The 23,508-nt window shown below is 46.3% G+C and overlaps 1 protein-coding gene across 4 annotated transcripts in view; it reads right to left on the bottom strand.

The window, feature by feature from the left end:
- LRRK2 (leucine rich repeat kinase 2) overlaps window positions 1–23,508 on the bottom strand; it is a 165,880-nt gene that overhangs the window by 66,687 nt on the left and 75,685 nt on the right. For all 4 annotated transcript variants that reach the window (XR_016213165.1, XR_016213164.1, XM_070049660.2 and 1 more), the window contains exons 21-29: window positions 19,927–20,045; window positions 18,575–18,644; window positions 17,525–17,742; window positions 11,989–12,239; window positions 11,566–11,714; window positions 8,382–8,475; window positions 4,793–4,979; window positions 2,820–3,001; window positions 285–514 (exon numbers count right to left, since the gene is read on the bottom strand). Coding sequence is in view for 2 of the 4 variants with exons in the window: in XM_070049660.2 (XP_069905761.2) it covers window positions 285–514; window positions 2,820–3,001; window positions 4,793–4,979; window positions 8,382–8,475; window positions 11,566–11,714; window positions 11,989–12,239; window positions 17,525–17,742; window positions 18,575–18,644; window positions 19,927–20,045 (1,500 nt within the window). In the remaining 2 variants the exon portion in view is untranslated. The remainder of the gene's footprint in view (window positions 1–284; window positions 515–2,819; window positions 3,002–4,792; window positions 4,980–8,381; window positions 8,476–11,565; window positions 11,715–11,988; window positions 12,240–17,524; window positions 17,743–18,574; window positions 18,645–19,926; window positions 20,046–23,508) is intronic.

Raw genomic sequence — 23,508 nt, 5'->3', positions numbered from 1 at the left:
TCAAAGGAGGAAGGTAGCCAGGAGGCAAGTATACGGGGCTGCCCTGGGTTTTCCCAGATGGTGACAACTTCAGCAGGTGAGTCAGCCACCAACCAAGGACGCAGCTTTGTCTGGAGCCCACCGATCTGAAATTTCCCTCCGAGTTCTTCTGCACTGCGGTGACAAGAGCCCGGGTGTGACTCCAGAGGACCCACCAGCTCCTTGCTGTCTCGGAACAGAAAACTCAGATCCCCGTTCTCAGTAAAAGCTAACAGCGAATCATGAAGAACTCTAGAGAAACACACCTGCGAAGTCCCACACGTTCAGCACGAGGTCTCTCTTCCCTTTGCTTCTGATCTGCACGGGCCAGTCCCTCACGTCGATGCCGACCGTGGCGCCCTGCATGCCGACGTCGGCCTTCTTGGCTCTCATTAACTGCTGCAGCAAGGTGGTCTTGCCACTCCCGGTATTGCCCACGATCATGAGTTTCATTCGGTTGTACGGCACGGCCTTTCTGAGCCGCTGCTGAAGAAACCTGGCTTGTGAAAGGTTGAAATGCAGTAACAGACTGCTCAGAAGGACGAGCTGAGGTCTAGGTGAGGTTCTGCACGCTGCAGGTTAATGTCAGACTTTCTAAGAGACTGCAGAAGAGCGCAGAGTCTATAACCGGTTCTGCGCATGTCTCTGAACACACTGCCAGTGCGCATATTTTGTTAATGATTTTAGCAGTTGATGACGCTGGGCGGCATTACCAAATACAATATCACGTTACCCTACCCCTAGAAATAATCTAAATGCTAAAACACATCTTTGATGTCCATATAATATGATATGCCTGTCTATATACATGGATTTTTAAACAGCATAAATTAAACCCTGAAAATTATATAATACAAAACCTATATGACACAGAATAAAGGTAGAACACACATACTGTTATACTAATACTTAGTAATTCTTTTTTTTTTTTTTTTTTGACAGGCAGAGTGGACAGTGAGAGAGAGAGACAGAGAGAAAGGTCTTCCTTTGCCGTTGGTTCACCCTCCAATGGCCGCCACGGCCAGCGCACCGCGCTGATCCGATGGCAGGAGCCAGGAGCCAGGTGCTTTTCCTGGTCTCCCATGGGGTGCAGGGCCCAAGCACTTGGGCCATCCTCCACTGCACACCCTGACCACAGCAGAGAGCTGGCCTGGAAGAGGGGCAACCGGGACAGAATCCGGCGCCCCGACCGGGACTAGAACCCAGTGTGCCGGCGCCGCTAGGCGGAGGATTAGCCTAGTGAGCCGCAGCGCCGGCCAGTAATTCTTAACAAAAGGGATAATATTGGTTATATATGTGAGCATACAATGCTATATACATATATTCATATATACATCATGTATGTATATGGGCAGGATATATATAGTGAGATTTTCTTGGTTACATCATAAACAAATACATATATGATATTACACTCTCAGCAAATATTAATATGTTACTGTTTCTAACTTTAGTACAAAATAAACATATTAGAAGTGCTATAGGAAGCTAAACAAAACCACCCTTAATTAATAGGTTTTAGAAATTATCAATAATATAACGAATATAGAAAGATATATTTCAAACTATGCTAAAAGGATATCATACTTTAAAATTAGAGAAGCAAGCTAAATCCTAAGTGTATTTTAGGCAATACTGATTGATTCATTCTTATAGGAATCCTACAACATGACCAACAGGCCACATTACTCTCTGATTTATTTAATGAACAGTAATTCACTATGCTTTGAAAAGAGTCAGTCTTAGAAAAATTAAGTGATGCCACAATTTTTAAACTGCTGTAGGTACTCTGTCTTTTCTAAAAATGTTAAACACACACACAAATGTTTCATTATGTAGTGGCAACAATCCAGTGAAGGTAGTTCTATTCAATGCTTAGTAAGAATGTAACCAATTTTTATATGAACGCCTTCACCAATTTCAGGAGGGAAACTCATAGGAAATAATTATGTGGGTAGAGGGACAGTTGCATTCAATACAGGAGACAAACTCTATTCCTTTCAGATTAAGTTAAGCTCAGGCACTCAGAAAACCAAATCCATTCTCGTAAACAGAGAAGAATGGAAATGGAAGAGCACTTCAGGAGAAGAGGCCTGAGTTACGTGTCAGTCACTGCTGACACGACAGCTCCACGCGTGTGCCAGGTCTGTGGGATGAACAGGTGTGAGCACGGCCGAGAACCTGCCTCGGGGATGCTATCGTCCGTCAAGGACATCAAGGATTTCCTCGGCAGGGAACGGAAGACTACCGTGCCGAGTGGGACCCTAGAGGGGGACATGACCCATCAACGAAAGTATGGATGTTCTTAACGTACAGACCACAAGAAACACTGGCGCCTGGGAGATGTGCAGGTTGCAAACATGACCAAGCGAGGAGGTCACTCGTGCCGACGGGCAAAATCAAAGCCCGTCATGTCACACCCGTAAGTGATGGCTACGCTTTGAAATACGGCAGACATGGGCTAGCTAACCGCGACAGGAAATGCGCTGACAAGCTCTACACGCTGCTCTGCTTCTTCAGACTGTAGTTGGAAACAAGAAACCAGAAAGGCAGTAGCAGTTATCTCCTTTCCAGACATTTACATCTAGAAGAATGGTGAAGAGAAGCCACTTCTCTCAAGGTGAGCTTGATAAGAACTGGAAGCATCGGCCACAGCACCACACAAATCCATGCAGTAAATGAAGGTGATGGGGGCTTATAACACGACTCACTTGTTCCCTACACTGGAACCACAACAAGTGACGGAAAGAACAAATCTGAAACACATGTAGCAAGAACAAATGGAAATTAAATGATCTAACCTTATGATGTCTTTGGCTTTGCATCCTACGTGTTTAAAATCAAAGTTAAGACGCAGCTCATCCAGAGGCAGATCCCAGATTTTGCTTAGTTTCCCCATTTCGTTGGGAAAAGACCTCAGTTCGGAGTTGTAACTCACATCAAGAGATGTCAGATTCTCCAGATAGCCGATCTCAGGAGGAATCTTAACGAGATAAAAAAGGGCAGAGCCTGTTGGTGGGGAGGAAGATACGTGTGCTGCCAAGAAACAAAATGAGGGTAGAAGACAAGGAGGGCTCACACCCACCAGCCTTCCAATGCACTTCTTTTTTTTTTTTTTTTTAAGATTTATTTATTTATTTGAAAGTCAGAGTTACACAGACACAGGAGAGGCAGGGAGACAGAGAGAGGTCTTCTATCCGATGGTTCACTCCCCAGATGGCCCCAACGGCCAGAGCTGGGCCAATCCAAAGCCAGGAACCATGAGCTTCTTCCGGGTCTCCTGTGCAGGTGCAGGGACCCAAAGACTTGGGCCATCTTCTACTGCTTTCCCAGGCCATAGTAGAGAGCTGGATCGGAAGTGGAACAGCCGGTTCTTGAACCGGCGCCCACATAGGATGCCGGCGCTTCAGGCCGGGGCGTTAACCCAGTGAGCCACAGCGCCGGCCCTTCCAATGCACTTCTGAAGCTTCCCACAGACTTCAGCTTCCAGTACACATCGTCAGAAATTTTAAAGAACATTTATGGGGCTGGTGCTGTGGCACAGTAGTCTAAGCCTTGCCTGTTACACGGGCATCTCTTATGGTGCAGGTTTTGGTCCTGGCTGCTCCACTTCCAAACCAGCTCTCCTCCAATGGCCTGGGAAAGCAGCAGAAGATGGCCCAAGTGCTTGGACCCCTGTACCTGCATGGGAGACCCAGAAGAAGCTCCTGGCTCCTGGTTTTGGTCTGACACAGCCCTGGCCATTATGGCCACTTGGGGAGTGAACCAGCAGATGAAGACCTCTCTGTCTCTCTCCCTCTTTCTGTCTGAAACTCTTTCTCTCAAATAAATAAATTTTTAAAAAACCATACATATGAAGAATTTTCTCCCAATCTCTGTCACTTATTTCTAAATTTTAGAAACTCAACTTGCCCTAGATGGAGCTTCCCTTCCCACCACTCCAAGTGGAGTTCTTCCCAGCTCTCCAAGACCAATACATGCAGCGTCCTTCTATTTCCACACGGTGCCTGGTGCTCCCAAAAAAGCACAGGTGTGGCATCACCAGACAACTGTGCACAAGTTATTGTTCCTAAAACACAGCTGGGTGGCATCCGAACTGGGACCTCCTTGTTCCAAATTTGTAAGCAACATACATTATATTTGTAAGAGAGAATACGCATTTGCTGGTAAAAAACAAGTACTCAAAAATGTTCGTAGTCATCCTGAACCTCACAGTACAGAGAGGCTGGCTGACTGCTTTTCTAGGAAACAGGCTTGATTTTGGTAAAATTTTTTCCGAGACAAATGAGTAGTCAATTTCAGTTCTGTAACAGAGGGGTTGGACCAAGGCAAAGGCCGCTGATATGTCTGGGTGAAGGGTACCGTGGTGGTGGAAGGCACAAATATCAGACCATAACAGATCCATGGACCACGGCCATGGACCACAGACGACTGGAGAAAGGTAAAAAACCTGAGGATCTATCAACCACTTAGAGTACTGCTCACATCCATGAGGAAATACGTTAGCACATTCACAAATAACACACACTCAATACATATTTTATCACAGGCACATTTCCATATATTTCTTCAAAAGTAAGACACCAAAACTTAGTGGGATTCTTTTGCAGATGAGAAAATGAGGCCATGTGAGTGTACCACAGAGTTAGGATTATACCTGATTTAAAAAGAAATGCCACATAACAGATGTTCAAAACAATCACCTGTGATAAGGTGAATTATGAAGTCTTTGAAAACCGGCAGTGTGTTTAAACAGGCCAACAAGGCCTCTTACCTCCTTCAGTTTATTGTGAGCAAGGTGCAGTTTCTCCACTCGACACCACGCATGCGCCTTTTCGCTCAAGTCCAACACGCTGATCTGATTGTGGCTGAACAGTAGTTCCCGTAAGTTCAAGGACGTCCAGCGTGCGGGGCCTGGCAGACACTGGATGTCATTGCTGCTCATGTCCAGGGACCGCAGGCTACATCATCAGGATATCAAGAACATAGTGAAGGCATGTTTGCCAAGTACATGAAGTAACATCATAAGCAGTCGTCACCAGATGGACAATAGGACCCAAATTATTTTTTAAAGATTTATTTATTTATTTGAAAGTCAGAGTTACACAGAGAGAGGAGAGGCAGAGAGAGAGAGAGAGAGAGAGAGAGAGAGGTCTTCCATCTGATGGTTCACTCCCCAGACGGCCACAACGGCCGGAGCTGCACTGATCCGAAGCCAGGAGCCAGGAGCTTCTTCCAGGTCTCCCATGTGAGTGCAGGGGCCCAAGGACTTGGGGCACCTTCTAGTGCTTTCCCAAGCCATAGCAAAGAGCTGGATCGGAAGTGGAGTGGCCGGGTCTCGAACCAGCGTCCATATGGGACGCTGGTGCTTCAGGTCAGGGCATTAACCTGCTGCACCACAGTGTTGACCCCAATAGGATCTAAATTTTAGGGGCTGGTGCTGTGGCATAGTAGGTTAAGCCTGTGCCTGTGACACCAGCATCCCACAGAAGCTTAAGTTCATGTCCCGGCTGCTCCACTTCTGATCCAGCTCTCAATGATGGCCTGGGAAAACATCAATGGATGGCCCAAGTGCTTGGGCCCCTGCAACCCTGAGGGAGAACCAGAAGAAGCTCCTGGCTCCTGGCTTCCGATTGTGGCCCAGCTCTAGCCATTGCAGCCATTTGGGGAGGATCGAAGATCTCTCTCTCTCCCTCTATCTCCCTCCCTCCCTTTTTGTAACCCTGGCTCTCAAAGAAATAAACAAATCTTAAAAAAAAGAGAGAGAGAGAGAGAGAGAGAGAGAGAGGGACCAAATTTTTAAAACTAACATTATGTACTCAGAAATATGTCTGTATAATGGTCTAGAGAAAAAAAAAAAAAGACCCGTTTTACTGGAAATGAAGTTAAAGTGAGAAAGAGCATTAAAAAGCAAATCTGGGCCTACTTTTCCTACTTCAGGCAGATAAAGAAACCAATCTCAAAATGAGGGAAGGACCCAGGGTTTGCAGAAGTTTCCATATATTAGAAATAAGCGACCAGCGCCACGGCTCACTAAGCTAATCCTCCACCTGTGGCGCCAGCACCCCGGGTTCTAGTCCCAGTTGGGGCTCCAGATTCTATCCTGGTTGCTCCTCTTCTAGTCCAGCTCTCTGCTGTGGCCCGGGAAGGCAGTGGAGGATGGCCCAAGTCCCTGGGCCCTGCACTTGCATGGGAGACCAGGAGGAGGCACCTGGCTCCTGGCTTCGCATCGGCACAGCGCACCGGCAGTGACGGCCATTTGAGGGGTGAACCAACGTAGGGAAGACCTTTCTCTCTGTCTCTCTCTCTCACTATCTCTGCCTGTCAAAAGAAAAAAAAAATTATCTTTGCTGCTTAAGTGGTCATGAAAACCCCTGCCTTTTCCAGAAGACTGACAAGGATGTGGCTCCCACCCACCTTGTCAATGGAGTGATTTTCCATTCGTGCCTGAGGGCTTCTTCAGTCAATTAACACTGTCCAGGGGCCACCCATTACCTGCATGTCTCAGGGCAGCAATGATCGCAACTCTGAGCATGAAGCTTGCATTTGGCAGGACCTCGATGCCAACTGAGAGCTTTCATGCGGGCACAGGCTACCCAGGACTACCAGGAAATGACAAAAACACTGTGCACATGAACATAAGTGTTCATCAGCAGTGGTGGCCATCTTGACTATGCAAAAGGCCGCCTGGACTTTCTAGCTACGTACTGGTCACTTGCGTGTGGTACATCTGAAGTTGGCTGAATTCATTCTAAGCTCACGTAGCAGTACCATCCGCTAGACAAAAACTCCGGTTTGCACAGCAAAAATGTCACTAGAAGTTGGGCGACTCTTCTAAGAATGCATGAAAACCAGAAAGGGGAAGTGACTGTGCTAGAGAGAAGACACGTCGCAAGCAGTGTGACTGAGACGAACCTGCCAAGCACCAGGCTTTCCGAAAGCAGTGCTGCATTCGCCTTGGCCCGTGTTTCACACTGTGAAACTAGAGAAAATTAAGGAAATACCTTTGCGTGGTGGCCACCTAGGCCTGAGAAAGAAGGGTGCCTCAGAGTGGTGTGATTAGGGAGTGGATGGGATTTAATTCTCTGGGAGGAAGCTTCTTCTTTTTTTTTTTTTTTTTACAGGTAGAGTGGACAGTGAGAGAGAGAGAGACAGAGAGAAAGGTCTTCCTTTGCCGTTGGTTCACCCTCCAATGGCCGCCACAGCCGGCGCACCACGCTGATCCGATGGCAGGAGCCAGGAGCCAGGTGCTTCTCCTGGTCTCCCATGGGGTGCAGGGTCCAAGCACTTGGGCCATCCTCCACTGCACTCCCGGGCCACAGCAGAGAGCTGGCCTGGAAGAGGGGCAACCAGGACAGAATCCGACGCCCCGACCGGGACTAGAACCTGGGGTGCCGGTGCCGCAAGGTGGAGGATTAGCCTAGTGAGCCGTGGTGCCGGCTAGAAGCTTCTTTATGACGTGTTCCCTCCTGGTCAGGCATCCTCCATGTCTGGCTCTCAACGACATTTTCAGAAACACACTAGGACTGAACAGAGGGTCCCTCTGCTCAGCAGGCGCCCAGATGGAAACACGGAGGGTCCTCAGCGGAACTGCCAGTGGTTAAGCACTATAAATTGCAGCAAGTCACTTCACCTCTGTAGTGGGGCATGTCCTCATTAAAAAGGGCAGGTAATAGCAGTAGCTGGCTGACAGAATTCCTAGGGAGACTGAAGAGATTTCCCCGAAGAGAAGTCAGAACACTGACACATTCTAAGGCAGAATTAAGTGAACTGTCAAGTGCTAGTCTGAGGTACTCTCTGGCTAGCTTACAGCTAAGTATTAGTCACTGGCATAGGAAGATATTTGCATAGACATGAACTTGGTTAACAATCATGGACACAGTGAGAACAGTACTTAGGATGACAACACACTCAAAATATAATCCATGTCTGATGTATAGTCAGCAGCAAGCTTTGCTTTTGTGAGAGCAACAACAAAAACCCAAACCTGCCCTACACAACTGCCCTAATCATCACCGAAAATGTCCCTGAAATGTAACTTACCCATGATTTCCAGGTTATGAGTATTTTAGCACCACATCAACCTCTGAGAGCCAGTGATTTTTTCAAAAGTCAAAGTGACAGGCAGATACCCCCACGCAATCGTAACAATGCAGCAGTTATTCTGAGACGATAGCCCACGAAATTAAAACAAAAATGGCAAGTCCCAGCAATGAATCAGGTCTTCTGGGTAGAGAATCAAGCACACAGACCTATAAACAAGCCACTCCACAGGCCTGGACGATGAAGTTACGATGCCTAAGTCAAAGCCAGACTTCTAAAGCCCCTGGGGTGGATTTCAAAGTAAAAAACACCAAACTTACTGTGGAAGATTTAAAATTGCTTCTGGAACACTTGTAAATTTGTTTTGAGATAGTTTTAAGCTTGTCATGGAGGAAGGCAAGAAAGGCATGTCGGCTACAGGAATACAAAGATAAGACAAGGAACATTTTAATCATTTGAACTAGATTTCCATTCAGTCTAATAAGAGCAGCAACCAATGAGGTGATACTTGATTTAATTTCCATTCTGACACTGACAACAGAAAGTCTACTTTAAAAAATAATTCTGCCACTCAACAATAAAACAATACGCCATATTTATCAGGATCTTTTAATCTGAAAGCTAAACAACTGTCTAAATATAAATTCATCTATCTAATATCTGCTTCAAGGAAAAATTAAAACATTAATTTCAAATTAGGTATGATGTCATATGACTATTATAGAGGAAGCCATATTACTCTTTAGTAACTATTACAAAATGCTTTTGAATACTTAATTAACATGTAGCATAAAGTAAGTATAAAAACTCTTGATGATACCATCTCATAAAGTGGGTTTTGTGAAAGACCACTGAATTCACTTGATAAAGGCACTCTTTGATTATGTGATGTAAAGAGACCAGGCAACCTTAGGGAAAATGACACGAAGAATCTCAGAATTCTCGATTTTCTGGCACACACAGAGTGAGACACCCCCAAGGGATAAACGTCCAGGAAGAGCACCGCAGAACCCCAGCTAGGTTCACCTACAGAGCAGCGCACCTGCACCAGACGAGCTCTGAGATCGGATAGAGACCCACATCCCTGCAGTGTTGTGAAAATGAACAAATTACCTCTCAGCATTCTGAGAGCTTAATATACGAACGCTGCTTCGTCCAGAAAATCTGGAGGGGCCCCCACGTTTGAAGACACAGCTAGAAGCTGTGTGTGAGGAGGAGAGATGCTGACTCCCCAGCTGGGTTTGAGACATGCCAACGAGTAGAAACGATGCCCAACTGGGCAGTTATCTTGTGGCCCAGATGTTGTAATGGAAGACATGCAGAAAATCAAAAACCCAAAACTCCCTGTACCATTATCCGTGATAGTCAAGTCCCTTCTCAGGCATGCCGTCCCCTCACGTATGAACCCACGTCCTAAACCACGAAGGCTGTGGGGTGCAAACCACAGATGGCTGGGTTCCGTCTAAGCCACTAGGACCAGTTTGCCATCACACCAACACCTCAGTTCTTCACCTCCTTGAGTCGGGTAGGGCTCATACCTGCTCTACCCCCAGGACCTCCGTGAGATCCAGCAGCGAAGGCACTTTGACTATCGCCAAGCCCCAGCATCCTTGTGAGCCTGCTTCCTTCCAGATTCAGGCTAAACACCACAAACCCCACAGACCAAAGGACAGCCCCTGCCCAAGGGATCCTCATGGCCCCCTGAGACTTGCCAGTGTCTGGGCAGCACCCTCTAATTTGTGCCTTCACTCTTTCATGCCCATCTATCTTCTGAAGTCAACTGCAAGGTCCTACAGGATGGAGCCCAGGTTTGCCTAGCTCACTAGTGAGCCAACCACTCTATCCCTGGTTTCAGTGCCATGGTGGGAACAGCGTCAAGGTCCAGGGAGCGGGGAAGACAGGAGGGAGGGGAAAGGGAGGAAAACACTGTGCAAATTCACGTAGCTTTCACCATTACGACCTTCTGGAAGCCCTGCCAAACTATTTTAAAATAATCAGTCAACTATATCCTGCTATTAAACAGTACTGCATGGAGCTGGAGTTGTGGCATAGCAGGTAAGACTGTTGCCAACAACATCAGCATCCTATATGGGTGCCGGTTCAAGTCCAGGCTGTTCCATTTCCAAGCAATGTCTCTGCTAATGGCCCAAGTACTTAGTCCCCTGCCAGCCACATGGGATGCCCAGATGAAGATCCTGGCTCCTGGCTCCTAGCTTCGGCCTTGACAACCTGGGCTGTTGAAGCCATCTGGGGAGTGAACCAGCAGATGGAAGGTATCTCTGTGTCTCTCCCTCTAATTTTGATTTTCAAATAAATCAATCAACTTTAAAAAAAAAAAAAAACAGTATTTACAAATTTTGTTTCTGAGATAGGTATAGAATTTCTGTCCAGGTAGGAAGGTCTACACGGCCTCCACTAAGATATATATGGAGAATCCCTGTTTACTGCTGTAAACGTACCAGCTCTGTTCGTACCAGATTCTGTAGACTATTGTAAACGGGCTTATCTCTGCTTTATCTCACATGCTAAGGGAATTTAGGGTATTCCACAACTTTTCAAAAAAGTGATGATCCCACTATGAATTACTGCAATATCTTGCCAAGAGCAGATGAACGGATACACACAAAGCTTCAGAAATTTGACCACTGTTAAATTTATAATTTTTTCTATAAATCGCAATAGTAAATATAATTAAAAAATGCTGATAAAACTTCAGTGTGAAACTCACTCTCCCAATACAGGGATGCCCCCTCCTCAGGCACCTATGTGAATAAACTCAGTTGAATAAACTAAAATGAATTACAGTCTGAGTACTATTTGAAGATGGCCTAACTGTTCTTCTAACCTGTGATCATAGCAATGATTTTTTAATCACGGACTTATTTTTTAGAGTAGGTTTAAACGTACAGGAAAAGTGGGCAGAGAGCACAGGGAGCTCCATTCTCTGAACACCAGCTCCCCACACATTCCCCTGACACTAACAATGTACACATTCATTAAGAACCAAAGAGCCAGTACTGACACATCAGGACCACTCCAAGCCCCCAGTTCTTACCAGGGTGACCGTCTGTGTTCTACATTCGTGGGGTTTCCACAAATGTATGATGACTTTCATCTACCAAGACAGAATCACAAGGAATAGCACACAGCCCTAGAAATCCTCTGGGCTCTGGCCATTCATCCTGCCCTGCCCCTGCCCCTGGCAGTCACTGATCTCACTGCCCCACACTTGGTCGTCCTCAGATTGTCCAGCATTCGGGATCCAACAGCACGTGGCCTCTCCAGATGGGCTCCTCTCACTCTGCAATGTGGGTTCTTCCATGTCTGTTCCTGGCTCAGGGGCTCACCCCCTTATTTTGCTAACACACTAAATGTATTTTGGAAACCCCAGGGTAACAGGTTAACAGAAATTCCCCCTTCCAATCCTCTCCTCCCGTGTGTACACACAACCCCACTTCCTGCAACACCCAGGCCAGTACACAGCACAGCACACTGAATGCTTACCAAGCAAATTCATCCTGGCGCTGAAACTCTCCACTTTAGGACAAGCTTCCAGAAAGTTCTCTGGTAGGCATGAAATGTGGTTTTTACTAAGGTTTAAGATCTTCAGTTCCTTCAGGCTCAAGGGGGAGCATGTGCCTGATATTTTATTTCTAGTAGTAAGAAACAGAAATGAGAGTTAAATTACACACTTCACATGCTTTAAAAAAAAATCTGTCCTCAAAGAATGTGCCTAAGCAGATGTATTCATTTTGAAGTTAATGCGAACATTTAAGTAAACTGGTAGAAGCTGCAATACATTTTTTCTCAACCTTCCATTACATTTTTGTTTAAAACTCATGACTACAGAAGTGCCAGCCTATTTTTTCAACCCTCGAAAGCTGAATGCAATGCAACCCTTTGGTCTGTGATGAGCTCCCTCCTTACCCTTCTAGAAGCAGCTGCTCCAGTTTCTCAGCCACCTCTGCGAGGCTCTCAGGGACAGCAGACAGCTGGTTATAGGACAGATTCAGCTGCCGCAGGGTCAGACACCTCACCGCGGGATCCAGGATGACAGAGGGCCCAATGTCATTGCGGGAGACATCGAGGTTGGCAATGCAGTTCATTTTCAACAAGTAAGAGGGAAATGATGTAAATTTATTACTGTGCAAGTCCAAATGTGTCAAGCACTTCAGGACCTGCAAAGACAGCGTTTCAAAGTTCTAACACAAAGCAGCTGAGAAACTTAAGATTAGCCTGGTAGCAGGGGACTCCAATTTAATCCCATCAAGGTGGCATGTACCAATGCCATCTCACTAGTCCAAGTGATCAATCTCAGTTCACAATTGATCATAATGAAAGGACTAAGAGTCAAAGGGAGCACATAAACAAGTCTAGTACCTGCTAATACTAACCGATAGAATAAATAGAGGGGAGAGTGATCCAACATGGGAAGCGAGATACTCAGCAGACTCTTAGAATGGCGGATGTCCTAAACAGCACTCTGGCCTCAGAATCAGCCCTAAAGGCATTCGGATCTGGCTGAAAAGCCCATGAGAGTATTTCAGGCATGGAAAGCCAAGGCACTCTGGCAAAAAAAAAAAAAAAAAAAAAAAACCTAAATGAAAGATCTCTGTGAGTGATGAGATCCCAGTGGAAAGAACAGGTCTTCAAAGAAGGAGGTACCTTTCTCTGAAGGGAGGAGAGAACCTCCACTTTGACTATGACCTTGTCTAAACAAGATAAGAGTCAGAGAACTCAAGGGGCTTCCATAGCCTTGGAAACTCATGACTGGTGCATAGGGAGATTACTGATGCCATAAACAGGAGTGTCAATTGGTAAAGTCAACAACAGGAGTCACTGTGCACTTACTCCTCATGTAGGATCTCTGTCCTTAATGTGCTGTACATTGAGGCTTAATGCTATAACGAGTACTCAAACAGTATATTTCACTTTGTGTTTCTGTGGGGGTGCAAACTGTTGAAATCTTTACTTAATGTATACTAAACTGATCTTCTGTTAAAAAAAAAAAAAAGAAGAAATCAGCAATTCCCAACTTGACTCTCACTGGGATTAAACATGACAATAGGTCTGATCTGATTTCATCATCATTTAAAAAATCATCTATTATTTTTCACTTTATGTTTCTGTGTGGGAGCAAACTGTTGAAATCTTTACTTAATGTATGCTAAACTGATCTTCTGTATATAAAGAGAACTGAAAATGAATCTTGATGTGAATGGAAGGGGCGAGGGAGTGGGAAAGGGGAGGGATGCGGGTGGGAGGGACGTTATGGGGGGGAAGCCATTGTAATCCATAAGCCATACTTTGGAAATTTATATTCATTAAATAAAAGTTAAAAAAAAAGTAAAAAAAAAAAAAAAGATTAACCTGGTAGCTATACCCACCAAGAATCCTCTGAAAAACTGAAAACACAACCCAAACAAGAAGTTCAAGACACTGGCTGGCCCAGCCACCTCTCCTGTAACATGGTAAGACCAAGAAAAACCCAAGAGGTAGCCTGTCAAAAGCAGGTTCAAAAAAAACAGCAGTTAAATTCACCTTTTTTGTAAATTATGTCTGCAAAGAGCAAATTACAAGCAGCATTTAGAACAAATACTTGTTCAAAAAGGCCTCGACAAATATTTGAACTAATTACTTGGTGAACAAGAAGTACAGTCCTGGGAATATGTTTTACTATATACTAGGCTTCAGATATTGTACTTTTTAAGAGATGTATTTATTTATTTGAAAAAGCAGAGTCAGAGAGAGGAAGGGAGAGACCAATAAAGAGATTTGCCATCCTACTGTTCACTCCCCTTGTACCGTAGCTGGGGCTTGGCAAGGCAAAGCAAAGAGCTCCATCTGGGTCTCTCACATGGGTGGTAGGGACCCAAGGTCCTAAGCCATCATCTGCCGCCTCTCCGGTGCCTTAGCAGGAAGCTGGATTAGAAGTGGAAGAGCCAGGACTAGATGGGCATTACAACACGGGATGAGGGTGTCCCAAGCAGCGTCTTAACCTGCTGTAAGTCAACATTAGCCCCTGTTATATATTTTAACATAAAAAATTAATAAGAATAGCCACAGATAACATACGTTTCATTTTTAGAACTTCCTCTGTTGTGGAATTTTTTTGGTTCAAATCTCTACTAAGTCCTTTCTGACTTTACGAGGATAATAGCACTGTAAATACTGTATCGATTTTTCCAATCATAGGTATTGATTACTAATAAAGGACTAAAACGTCAAGTACAATTGCATCTCTGTGCTCCTCTTCACACACCAACATATTTATCCTCACAATCATCTCAGAGGCTTCTTCCAGATCCTACCAGCTTGTTCAGAAGCACACGCTGCAGGATTGTTTATTCTCAAAGCTAAACCTGCACATTTTCTTGCAAAAAGACTCTTCAGACAGTAACAAAAACACACCAGCAGGTGGTGTCCTTGTGACACTGCTCTAAGAGAAGCTGGGAGCAGGGGACACCCTAATGTCGCTTACCCTGCCAGGCTCTGAGTTCTTCGTAGCTAGGCTGGGTTCCGGTATGCTTCTACTTAATCGATTAACAATACTTACTGAAGGCTTGCAAGTGTCAGCCACTCATCGCTCCACAAATGAACTCAACAGGCGTCCACTAAAGGGCTACAGCGCCTCTAATAATGCACGAGGCATCCACCACAGCTCTGTGTAACCAGCAGCTGTCCACTGCGCCTTTACCGCACATCATGCATCACTAGGCGCTTGGCACAGGCAAGAACAAGCCCGAAGCGATCTCTGTCCTCACAGAACTCTGAGTGTAGTGAGGACAACACACAGCAAGTCAGACTTCAGGAGCCAAGGGCAGTGCAGCGGATGTGTAACCCCAGCGGGTAGCCGGCCTGATTGGAAGGAAGACGGAGCAAAGAAGCAGGGGGCAACACAGCGAACTTTCCCCTGGGACCTGGGTAATGGGAAGGATTTAAGCAGGCGAACGAGAGACAAAAGACGCCTCTTGGACGTGCGTGGAGATAAATGTAAGCTTCAGGGGTATATACTCAAAGCTCTCACAACACTGGTTTAAAAGCATCTCAAAACGTGGGGTGGCTGCTCCTTGGGAAACCTCCATCCTATACTGGAGTGTCTGCGATCAAACTCTGGCTCCACTCCCGATTCCAGCTTCCTGCTAATGTGTACCTTGAAGGAGCAGGTGATGGCTCACGTACTTGAATCCCTCATTCTCAGCGAGAAGACCAGGCTGAGTTCCTGGCTCCTGGCTTCGGCTCTGGCCCAGGCCCTGGAGACTGAATCACTGCATAAAAGCTGGCTCACTCGCTCCCACTCTCTGTCCCTTCTTCACTCTGTGTTTTTCTCTCTTTGTATCTGCCTTTCAAATAAAACAAAAATAAGTAAATAAAAATAAAAGAAGAAAGAGAAATGCATTTGCAGTAAGATTCATTTTAAAAAGACCGGTATTATTCTTTAACAAACTTTGCAATTCAATCCAAGAAATCAGCTTAGTAATTTAAATGTTTGTATTAATTTAATTTGCTGTATCATCTTTGGCTTTGAAAAGGTCTGACCCATAATACAAAGAAGAGAAAGTCCATATTCAGAGGACTATGCTATCAACAAACTGCTATACTTTAATTCTCTCAAGATTAGAAGTTTGAGCAGACAATTAATTCCTAAGTTACATATAACTTTTTATTTTATTCATTCACACACATACACTGTTCCTATCTGTTGGCTGATTCCTGTAAATGCAAACAACAAACAGGCTGAAGGCGGGGACTGAGAACTCAATGCAGATCTCCTATTTGGGTGGCAGCAACCCAATCACTTGAGCCATGACCGTTGCCTTCCAGGGTCTACGTTAGCAGGAAGCTGAAGTCAGGAGCTAGCGCTGGGTACTGAACCCTGGTATTCCAACATAGCACACACGCATCTTAACCTCCAGGATAAACGCCCACTCCAAGTTACACACAATTTCAACCCCTCTCCCCCCAAAAAAGTCCTCATGATCAGGGCCAGTGTTTTGTCACAGCAGATTAAGCCACCACCTGCAGCATCGGCATTCCAGTACTGGTTGTTTGACTTCCAGTCAAGTTCCCTGCTAACATATCTGGGAAAGCAGTGAAAGATGACCTAGGTCCCTGGGCCCCTGAACCCACATGGGAGACCCAGATGAAGCTCCTAGCTCCTCAGTAGGGCCTGGCCCAGCCCTGGTTGTTATGGCCATTTGGGGAGTGAACCAGTAGATGCAAACTCTCTGTCTCCTTCTTTCTCGCTCCCTTTCTCCTGTAACTGAGTCTTTCAAATAAATAAGTAAATCTTTAAAACACAAAGTCATCATGGTCAGTTAGCTGAGCCTCTCAATTTACAGTGGAGGAAATGAAGGCTCAGAACAGGCAGATAGCTGGCCGGCGCCGCAGCTCACTAGGCTAATCCTCCGCCTAGCGGCGCCGGCACACCGGATTCTAGTCCCGGTTGGGGCGCCGGATTCTGTCCTGGTTGCCCCTCTTCCAGGCCAGCTCTCTGCTGTGGCCAGGGAGTGCAGTGGAGGATGGCCCAGGTGCTTGGGCCCTGCACCCCATGGGAGACCAGGAAAAGCACCTGGCTCCTGGCTCCTGCCATCGGATCAGTGCGGTGCGCCGGCTGCGGCGGCCATTGAGGGTGAACCAACGGCAAAGGAAGACCTTTCTCTCTGTCTCACTCTCTCACTGTCCACTCTGCCTGTCAAAAAATAAAAAAAGAGTTATTTAAAAAAAAAAAAAAACAGGCAGATAGCAGTTCTCATGGTCACACAGCTACTACCAAACCAGGTTAAACTCTCGTCTCCCTAAAATACTTTAAAAGCTTCAGTTATCTGGACTCAAACCGACTATATGGAGCCATCAGCAGGCAGCTCTGACAGATGCTGACACATACCCTGTGTTACCGAGACAGAACCTAGAATTGCATTTTAACCCAGTCTCTGTCTCCACTGCTTGCTCTCAAAGGGGTCTCTGCACACCACCCAGACTGATACCCATGTGGACAGCAGAGGAACAGGGGGCGTCCTGTGCAATGACACAGGAGGAGACTGGAAGACCTGACGGTGCCGGGCTCCTCCAGCATTGGGAGTCGGGCTGGGGGCGTGGAAGACTGGACGGTGCCGGGCTCCTCCAGCATTGGGAGTCCGGCTGGGGGTGTGGAAGACTGGACGGTGCAAGCCTCCTCCAGCACTGGGAGTCCGGCTGGGGGGCGTGGAAGACTGGACGGTGCTGGGCTCCTCCAGCACTGGGAGTCGGGCAGGGGACGTGGAAGACTGGATGGTGCCGGGCTCCTCCAGCACTGGGAGTTGGGCGGGGGGTGTGGAAGACTGGACGGTGCTGGGCTCCTCCAGCACTGGGAGTCAGGCGGGGGGCGTGCAAGCCTCCTCCAGCACTGGGAGTCGGGCGGGGGGCGTGGAAGACTGGACGGTGCCGGGCTCCTCCAGCACTGGGAGTCGGGCGGGGGGCGTACCTCGCAGAGTGGCTGTGGGAAGCTGACCAGTGCATTCTGCTGCAGCTCTAGCCTCTCCAGGTGCTCCAAGTGGCCACTCAGGCAGCCCCTGCGGCTCAGGGCATCGACCTCCCTGAGTTCATTCGCTGATAGGTCTAAGGAGGTGATGTACTCCCTCTCCGAAGCCAGGGAGGACACGCTGTCTGACTGCCTCGCGTGGGACTGCAGCTTGGTCGACCCTGTATCAAGAAACAGCAGAAACGTGAGCAAAGGGCTTGAATCCATTAGGGCAAGGTGTCCTGAACACCTCCCGGTGGCAATCTCTCCTCCAGGCACTGGAGCTTCAGCAGAAAATGCATTTGGGGGGCCGGCGCCGTGGCTCACTAGGCTAATCCTCCGCCTTGCGGCACCGGCACACCGGGTTCTAGTCCCGGTCGGGGCACCGGATTCTGTCCCAGTTGCCCCTCTTCCAGGCCAGCTCTCTGCTGTGGCCAGGGAGTGCAGTGGAGGATGGCCCAAGTGCTTGGGCCCTGCACCCCATGGGAGACCAGGATAAGTACCTGGCTCCTGCCATCGGATCAGCGCGGTGTGCCGGCTGCAGCACGCTGGCTGCGGCAGCCATTGGAGGGTGAACCAACGGCAAAAGGAAGACCTTTCTCTCTGTCTCTTTCACTATCCACTCTGCCTTTCAAAAAAAAAAAAAAAGAAAGAAAGAAAAGAAAATGCATTTGAGGGCATGCGTCTAGCACCAGAAATGCATAATAAATTTAAAAAATTGAATTGGCTGGTGCAATGAAAAACAACAACAATCAAGAATATAAGGCAAAGGAGAGGCACTGCAGGCACTACCTGCAGCTCAGACAATTCACAGCAAAGATAAAAATGCCTGCTGGCATGTATAAGAGGTCCATGTTTAACCTATAACTAAATCTCATTTTCTGTAGCCTGTGGAGTCACTAGGTAAACAGATGGAAAAGTTACATAAGATGAAATCGGTATCAAAATAATTTGAACAATCACTGTCTTCTGCCCAAAATACCGATTTCCTGAGGATAACTCTGAAATACTTACTCAGTGAGTCATCTGATGACAGGATTTTCCTTTTTTGCCTCCGTAAATCTTCCTGATCAAAAACAGGTCCCTAGTAAACAGGTAGTGAGGCAGTAAGAAAGCTGCTGTCGTTTTATTGGGAAAAGAATATTTTGAGATAGAAACAACCAGGAAAGTGTAATGGAAATAGGTAGTATTCAAAATTATCAAGTCAAAACAGGCAAACACAAATGAACAGCCCAATCACAAAGAGAAAAGATTTTACAAATCCATTATAGTTTCAAAACGACCTCAGGAAACACCCACTTTTCCTTCTTTAGCTTAAGTGTAAGGAAACTGAAAGGTGGAGTCGAAACAGAAGCTGTCTGGGCGCAGCTCCTCTCCTCGGTCACCGCTCTCCCAACCTGAGCTGTCCTGGGTAAATTCCAGCTGCACACAGTGCACACGGAGGCCTCGCTGGACCCACTCAGCCACAGCCACTCATCTTCGGAGCTCAAGTTAACACAAAACAACCCTCGTGTTTTCAGTGGCAAACGATGGCCAAAATCAGCCCCCAGGCTAACTTCAGTGTGACTTTTCCACCTCAGCCTGAAAACACAGCGGTTCCCCACCGCCCCAGCCAGGATGACCCAACGCCTCTCACAAACTGAGTCATGCGGTTCCTCCACAGCCGGTAACCATGGGGGACGTTGCAACAATGGCTTCTAAAAAACCGATGCTCAGTGTACGAAAGCTACATGGTTTGATGAGCAGTGACATCACGCACTCCATCTTGCTCAGTGTCTTCAGTCCTTAGAAATCACTAAAGGATTCCTGCCTACCCATGGGACAAGGAACGTGAGCAGACAAGACGGGCCTAGCCTGGGCTCCATAGACAAGGAGCTCCGAGGGAAGGGTGCATCTGGTGTAGTGGTGAAGACAGCAGCTCAGACAACTGCTCCCATGTCTGAATGCTTGGGTTCGAGTCCAGGCTACACTCTGGATCCCAGCTTCCTGTGAGGCAGACTCTGGGAGAAAGCACTGATAACAAGGAGTGGGTCCCTCCACTCATATGGCAGACCAGGCCCATGCCCAGGGGCTACAGCACACAGTGAGTCAATCAGCAAAAGGGAGACGGTGCTTGCTCGCTCCCTCTCTGTCTTTGCAATAATTATTTAAAATTAGATAAAAGAAAGAAGGGTAAAACAATCTGACATGTGCCTACTCAGTACACTGATACCCCAACAAACTCATATTCTACAAGCTAAAAAGTCTCTAAATGACATGACTGAGGACTGCATAGAATTTTTACATCTTTGTCACTCCCAGCTTAGGCACAAGTATGAGTTGTCAAGAGAATGTGATCCACGATACACAATCACAATTTGACTTACCAGTGAATTGGAATGCCTTGGCAAATTTGGGGAGCAGCGCTGCAATACAGGATCCCGGTAAAACTCTCCTACACCAATTGAACTTGATTTCTTTCTCACAAGAAATGAGCCTTCACTTCCTATTTTGAAATGATAAGATGACAAGAAGACGAGTAAGACAAGTGGACTCTGTTAGGTGCTAACGTTGCAGTTCAAGCACGGTATGCTGACCGTTTTCATTAAGAGAATTTCACAGTCCATTCCCTTTGTAACATCTTTAAAATGGAAATGATACACTGCGTTGGCTTTTCCTTTTTAAAACTGGAGTACATCTCTCTTCATCACTATGTATGTATAGAACTATCATCGACTAGACATTGAATAAGTGCTGGATATGATAGCAGGAAAAAATAAATCTATGCCCCAGAACAGCTCACTGGCCAGTGGGAAAACTAAACGGGTGCACCTGCTGTAGCCCATCTACACATGGAGCACAGTGCAATCTGACCACTGCTACTCCTTTCTGTTTCTCTGGGATTTTCTTACAAACCTCTCAAATCTCGCTTTAAATACCGGAATCATACTTGAAATTACCAAAACATTCCACAATGCTGGGTATGTCTCTATTTCATTTCCTCATGTCCTGGTTTCTCTTATGGACCAACATGGAAACAAACATGAGTTGGCAACAACTGTTTTATAAGTGAAGGGAAGAGAATGAATCTGAAATACATCAATTTTCAAGAAACTAAAGATTTTAAAACTCCCATTTTTTAAAGATTTTTTTATTTATTTGAAAGTTAGTTATAGAGACAGAGGGAAAAACAGGTAAGACAGAGGTCTTCCATCCACTAGTTCACTCCCCAAAGAGTGGCAATGGCCTGCAGTGGGCCAGGCTGAAGCCTGGAACCAGGGGTTTCTTCAAGACCTCCCACTTGGGTGCAGGGGCCAAGCATTTGGGCCAGTTGGTTTCCCAGTCCATTAACAGGGAGCAGTATCAAAAATGGAGCATCCGGGACATAAACAGGTACCCATATGGGATGCTGAAGTTGCAAGCGGGGGCTTTACCCACTGTGCCACAATCTTGGCCCCAAAACTCACATTATTAAGGCTAAATAATACAGAAGTATTTCTGAAAAAAAATTGTAAGATTTAAAATTATACCACTGTTTATTCTGAAATTCAGAGAATTTATTTTGAGTGTAAAAAACAAATTATAAAATCAACATTTTAAAAATAACCTCATACAATTCAAGATAAGTTTTGACACAAACAACTCCTTCCTGATTCATTAATATTTAATAAAATTTAATTGATTCTATATTTTAAATTATTTTTATGCTTAAGAAATCTAATAAGCTAGAACTTTATTATATGTATCTCATAAACATTAGTTATAATATTGACCGCTGTTGTGGTCATTTGGGGAACAAACCAGCGGTTGGAAGACCTCTCTCTTTCTCTCTCTGTCTCTGCCTCTCTGTAATTGCCTTTCAAATAAATAAATCTTTAAAAAATATTTGAATACAAGAATATTATAAAAGGAATGTAGTATATATATACATATATATTAAGATTTATTTATTTATTTGAAAGACAGAGTTTACAGAGACAGAGAAGATAAAGAGATCTCTCTTCTGCTTGTTCACTCCCCAAATGGCTGCAATAGCTGGAGCAGGGCTGGAACACAGCCAGGAGCCAGGAGCTCCTTCTGGGTCTCCCACTTGGCTGCAGAGGACCAAACACTTGAGTGATCCTCTGCTGCTTTCCCAGGCACATTAACAAGGAACTGGACTGGAAGGGGGGCAGCTGGGACGTGAACCAGTGCCCATACAGGATGCTGGCACCACAGGCAGCAGCTTTACCTACTACACCACAATCCTGGCCCTGAACATAGAGTATTTTATAATTTTTCTCATGTTAACATTTCTAACATTTTGCTTTATTTAAAATATTTGAGAGGTGGCACTATGGTGTAGCAGATAAAGCTGCCACCTGCAGTACTGGCATCCCATGTTAGCGCCAGTTCAAGTCTTGGCTGCTCCACTTCCAATCCAGCTCTCTGCTGTAGTCTGGGAAAGCATTAGAAGATGGCCCAAGTCCTTGGGCCCCTGTACCCACATGGGAGACCCAGAAAAAGCTCCTGGCTCCTGGCTTCGGATCCGCACAGCTCTGGCCATTGTGGCCAATTAGGAAGTGAACTACCGGATGAAGACCTCTCTCTCCCTCTGTTTCTCCTTCTCTGTGTTAACTCTAACTTTAAAATAAATCTTAAAAAAAAAAAAAAAACAAACTATGCATCTCTGGAGCTGGCACTGTGATGCAGCAGGTCAAAGCCCCAGCCTACAGTGCCGGCATCTCATATGGGCACAGGTTAGAGTCCTGGCTGCTCCACTTCCCATCCAGCTCTATGCTAATGCACCTGGGAAAGCAGTAGAGGATGGCCCAAGTGCTTGGGTCCCTGCATCCACATGGGACACCTGGAAGAAGCTCCTGGCTCCTGGTTTTGGATTGGCCCACCTCCAGCTGTTGCGGTCATCTGGGGAGTGAACCAGTGGCTAGAAGACCTCTCTCTGTCTCTCTGCCTCTGCCTCTTTGTAACTCTGCCTTTCAAATAAATAAATCTTTAAAATATATATTTGAATAGAACTATTTCAAACATGATGAAATAATGAGGACAAGTTTTACCAATCCCCATAAAGAACCAGAAAACTGCACAAAACAAACCACAGAACTGGGTCCAGACACCGGGCTACAGGCTGTGCAGGACTGCGGAATCCCTGCAAGAAGGGAAGTGGGTTGGGTGAGCCTGCGATCACATGGCCTTCTGCCTGGTGGCAACTTAAGGGCCAGGGACACAAGAAAAGGAATTCAGAGAAAGCCTGAGATGAGGAGACAGCGGGCAGTGACTGCAGAGGCTGTCAGCGCTGGGACTCCTGGAATGGAGCTCGAGAAAACAAGCTCAGTAACCTGCTCGAGGTTTCCAACACGCTGCACCAGAAGAAACGTGAGAGACGCCTTCAGAGGAGGGCAACAGCACCAAAGCGCACCTGGATGCACACTCAGGGACAACTCAACAAAACATTTACAGTCCTGTTTCTGCATCCAGTAACGCAGCCTCAGAATTCACTAAGCATAAACTTTGATTTTACAAATCAACAAGTCAAAGGTCAAAATGTCTTTCTCAACTACAAAGAAAAATCAGTACAAGCACCGAAGATGTGAAAACCACTACCAACTTGACCCAACTGACATGTCCCGGAAACAGCTGAAGACTTGCTTGGCAGTTGCACACAGGACATGATCAAGTACTCCTTACACAACCCACAGTGCTTATGTCCATAAAACGGAAAGGACAGGGGCCGCCGTCATGGCGTAGCGGGTAAAGCTGCCGCCTGCAGTGCCTGCATACCATATGGACATCGGTTCGAGTCCCAGCAGCTCTACTTCCAATCCCACTTCCTGCTAATGGCCTGGGAAAGCTGCAGAGGATGGCCCAAGTACTTGGGTCCCTGCCACCCACGTGGGAAACATGGAAGAAGCTCCAGGCTCCTGGCTTCAGCTTGGCAAAGCTATGGTCTTGTGGCCATTTGGAGAGTAAAC

Source organism: Oryctolagus cuniculus, chromosome 9 (genome assembly GCF_051225735.1).
Source record: "Oryctolagus cuniculus isolate XC-2025 breed Fujian yellow rabbit chromosome 9, ASM5122573v1, whole genome shotgun sequence".
Taxonomy (NCBI): Eukaryota; Metazoa; Chordata; class Mammalia; order Lagomorpha; family Leporidae; genus Oryctolagus; species Oryctolagus cuniculus.
This window is presented reverse-complemented; position numbering and strand designations above follow the sequence as displayed.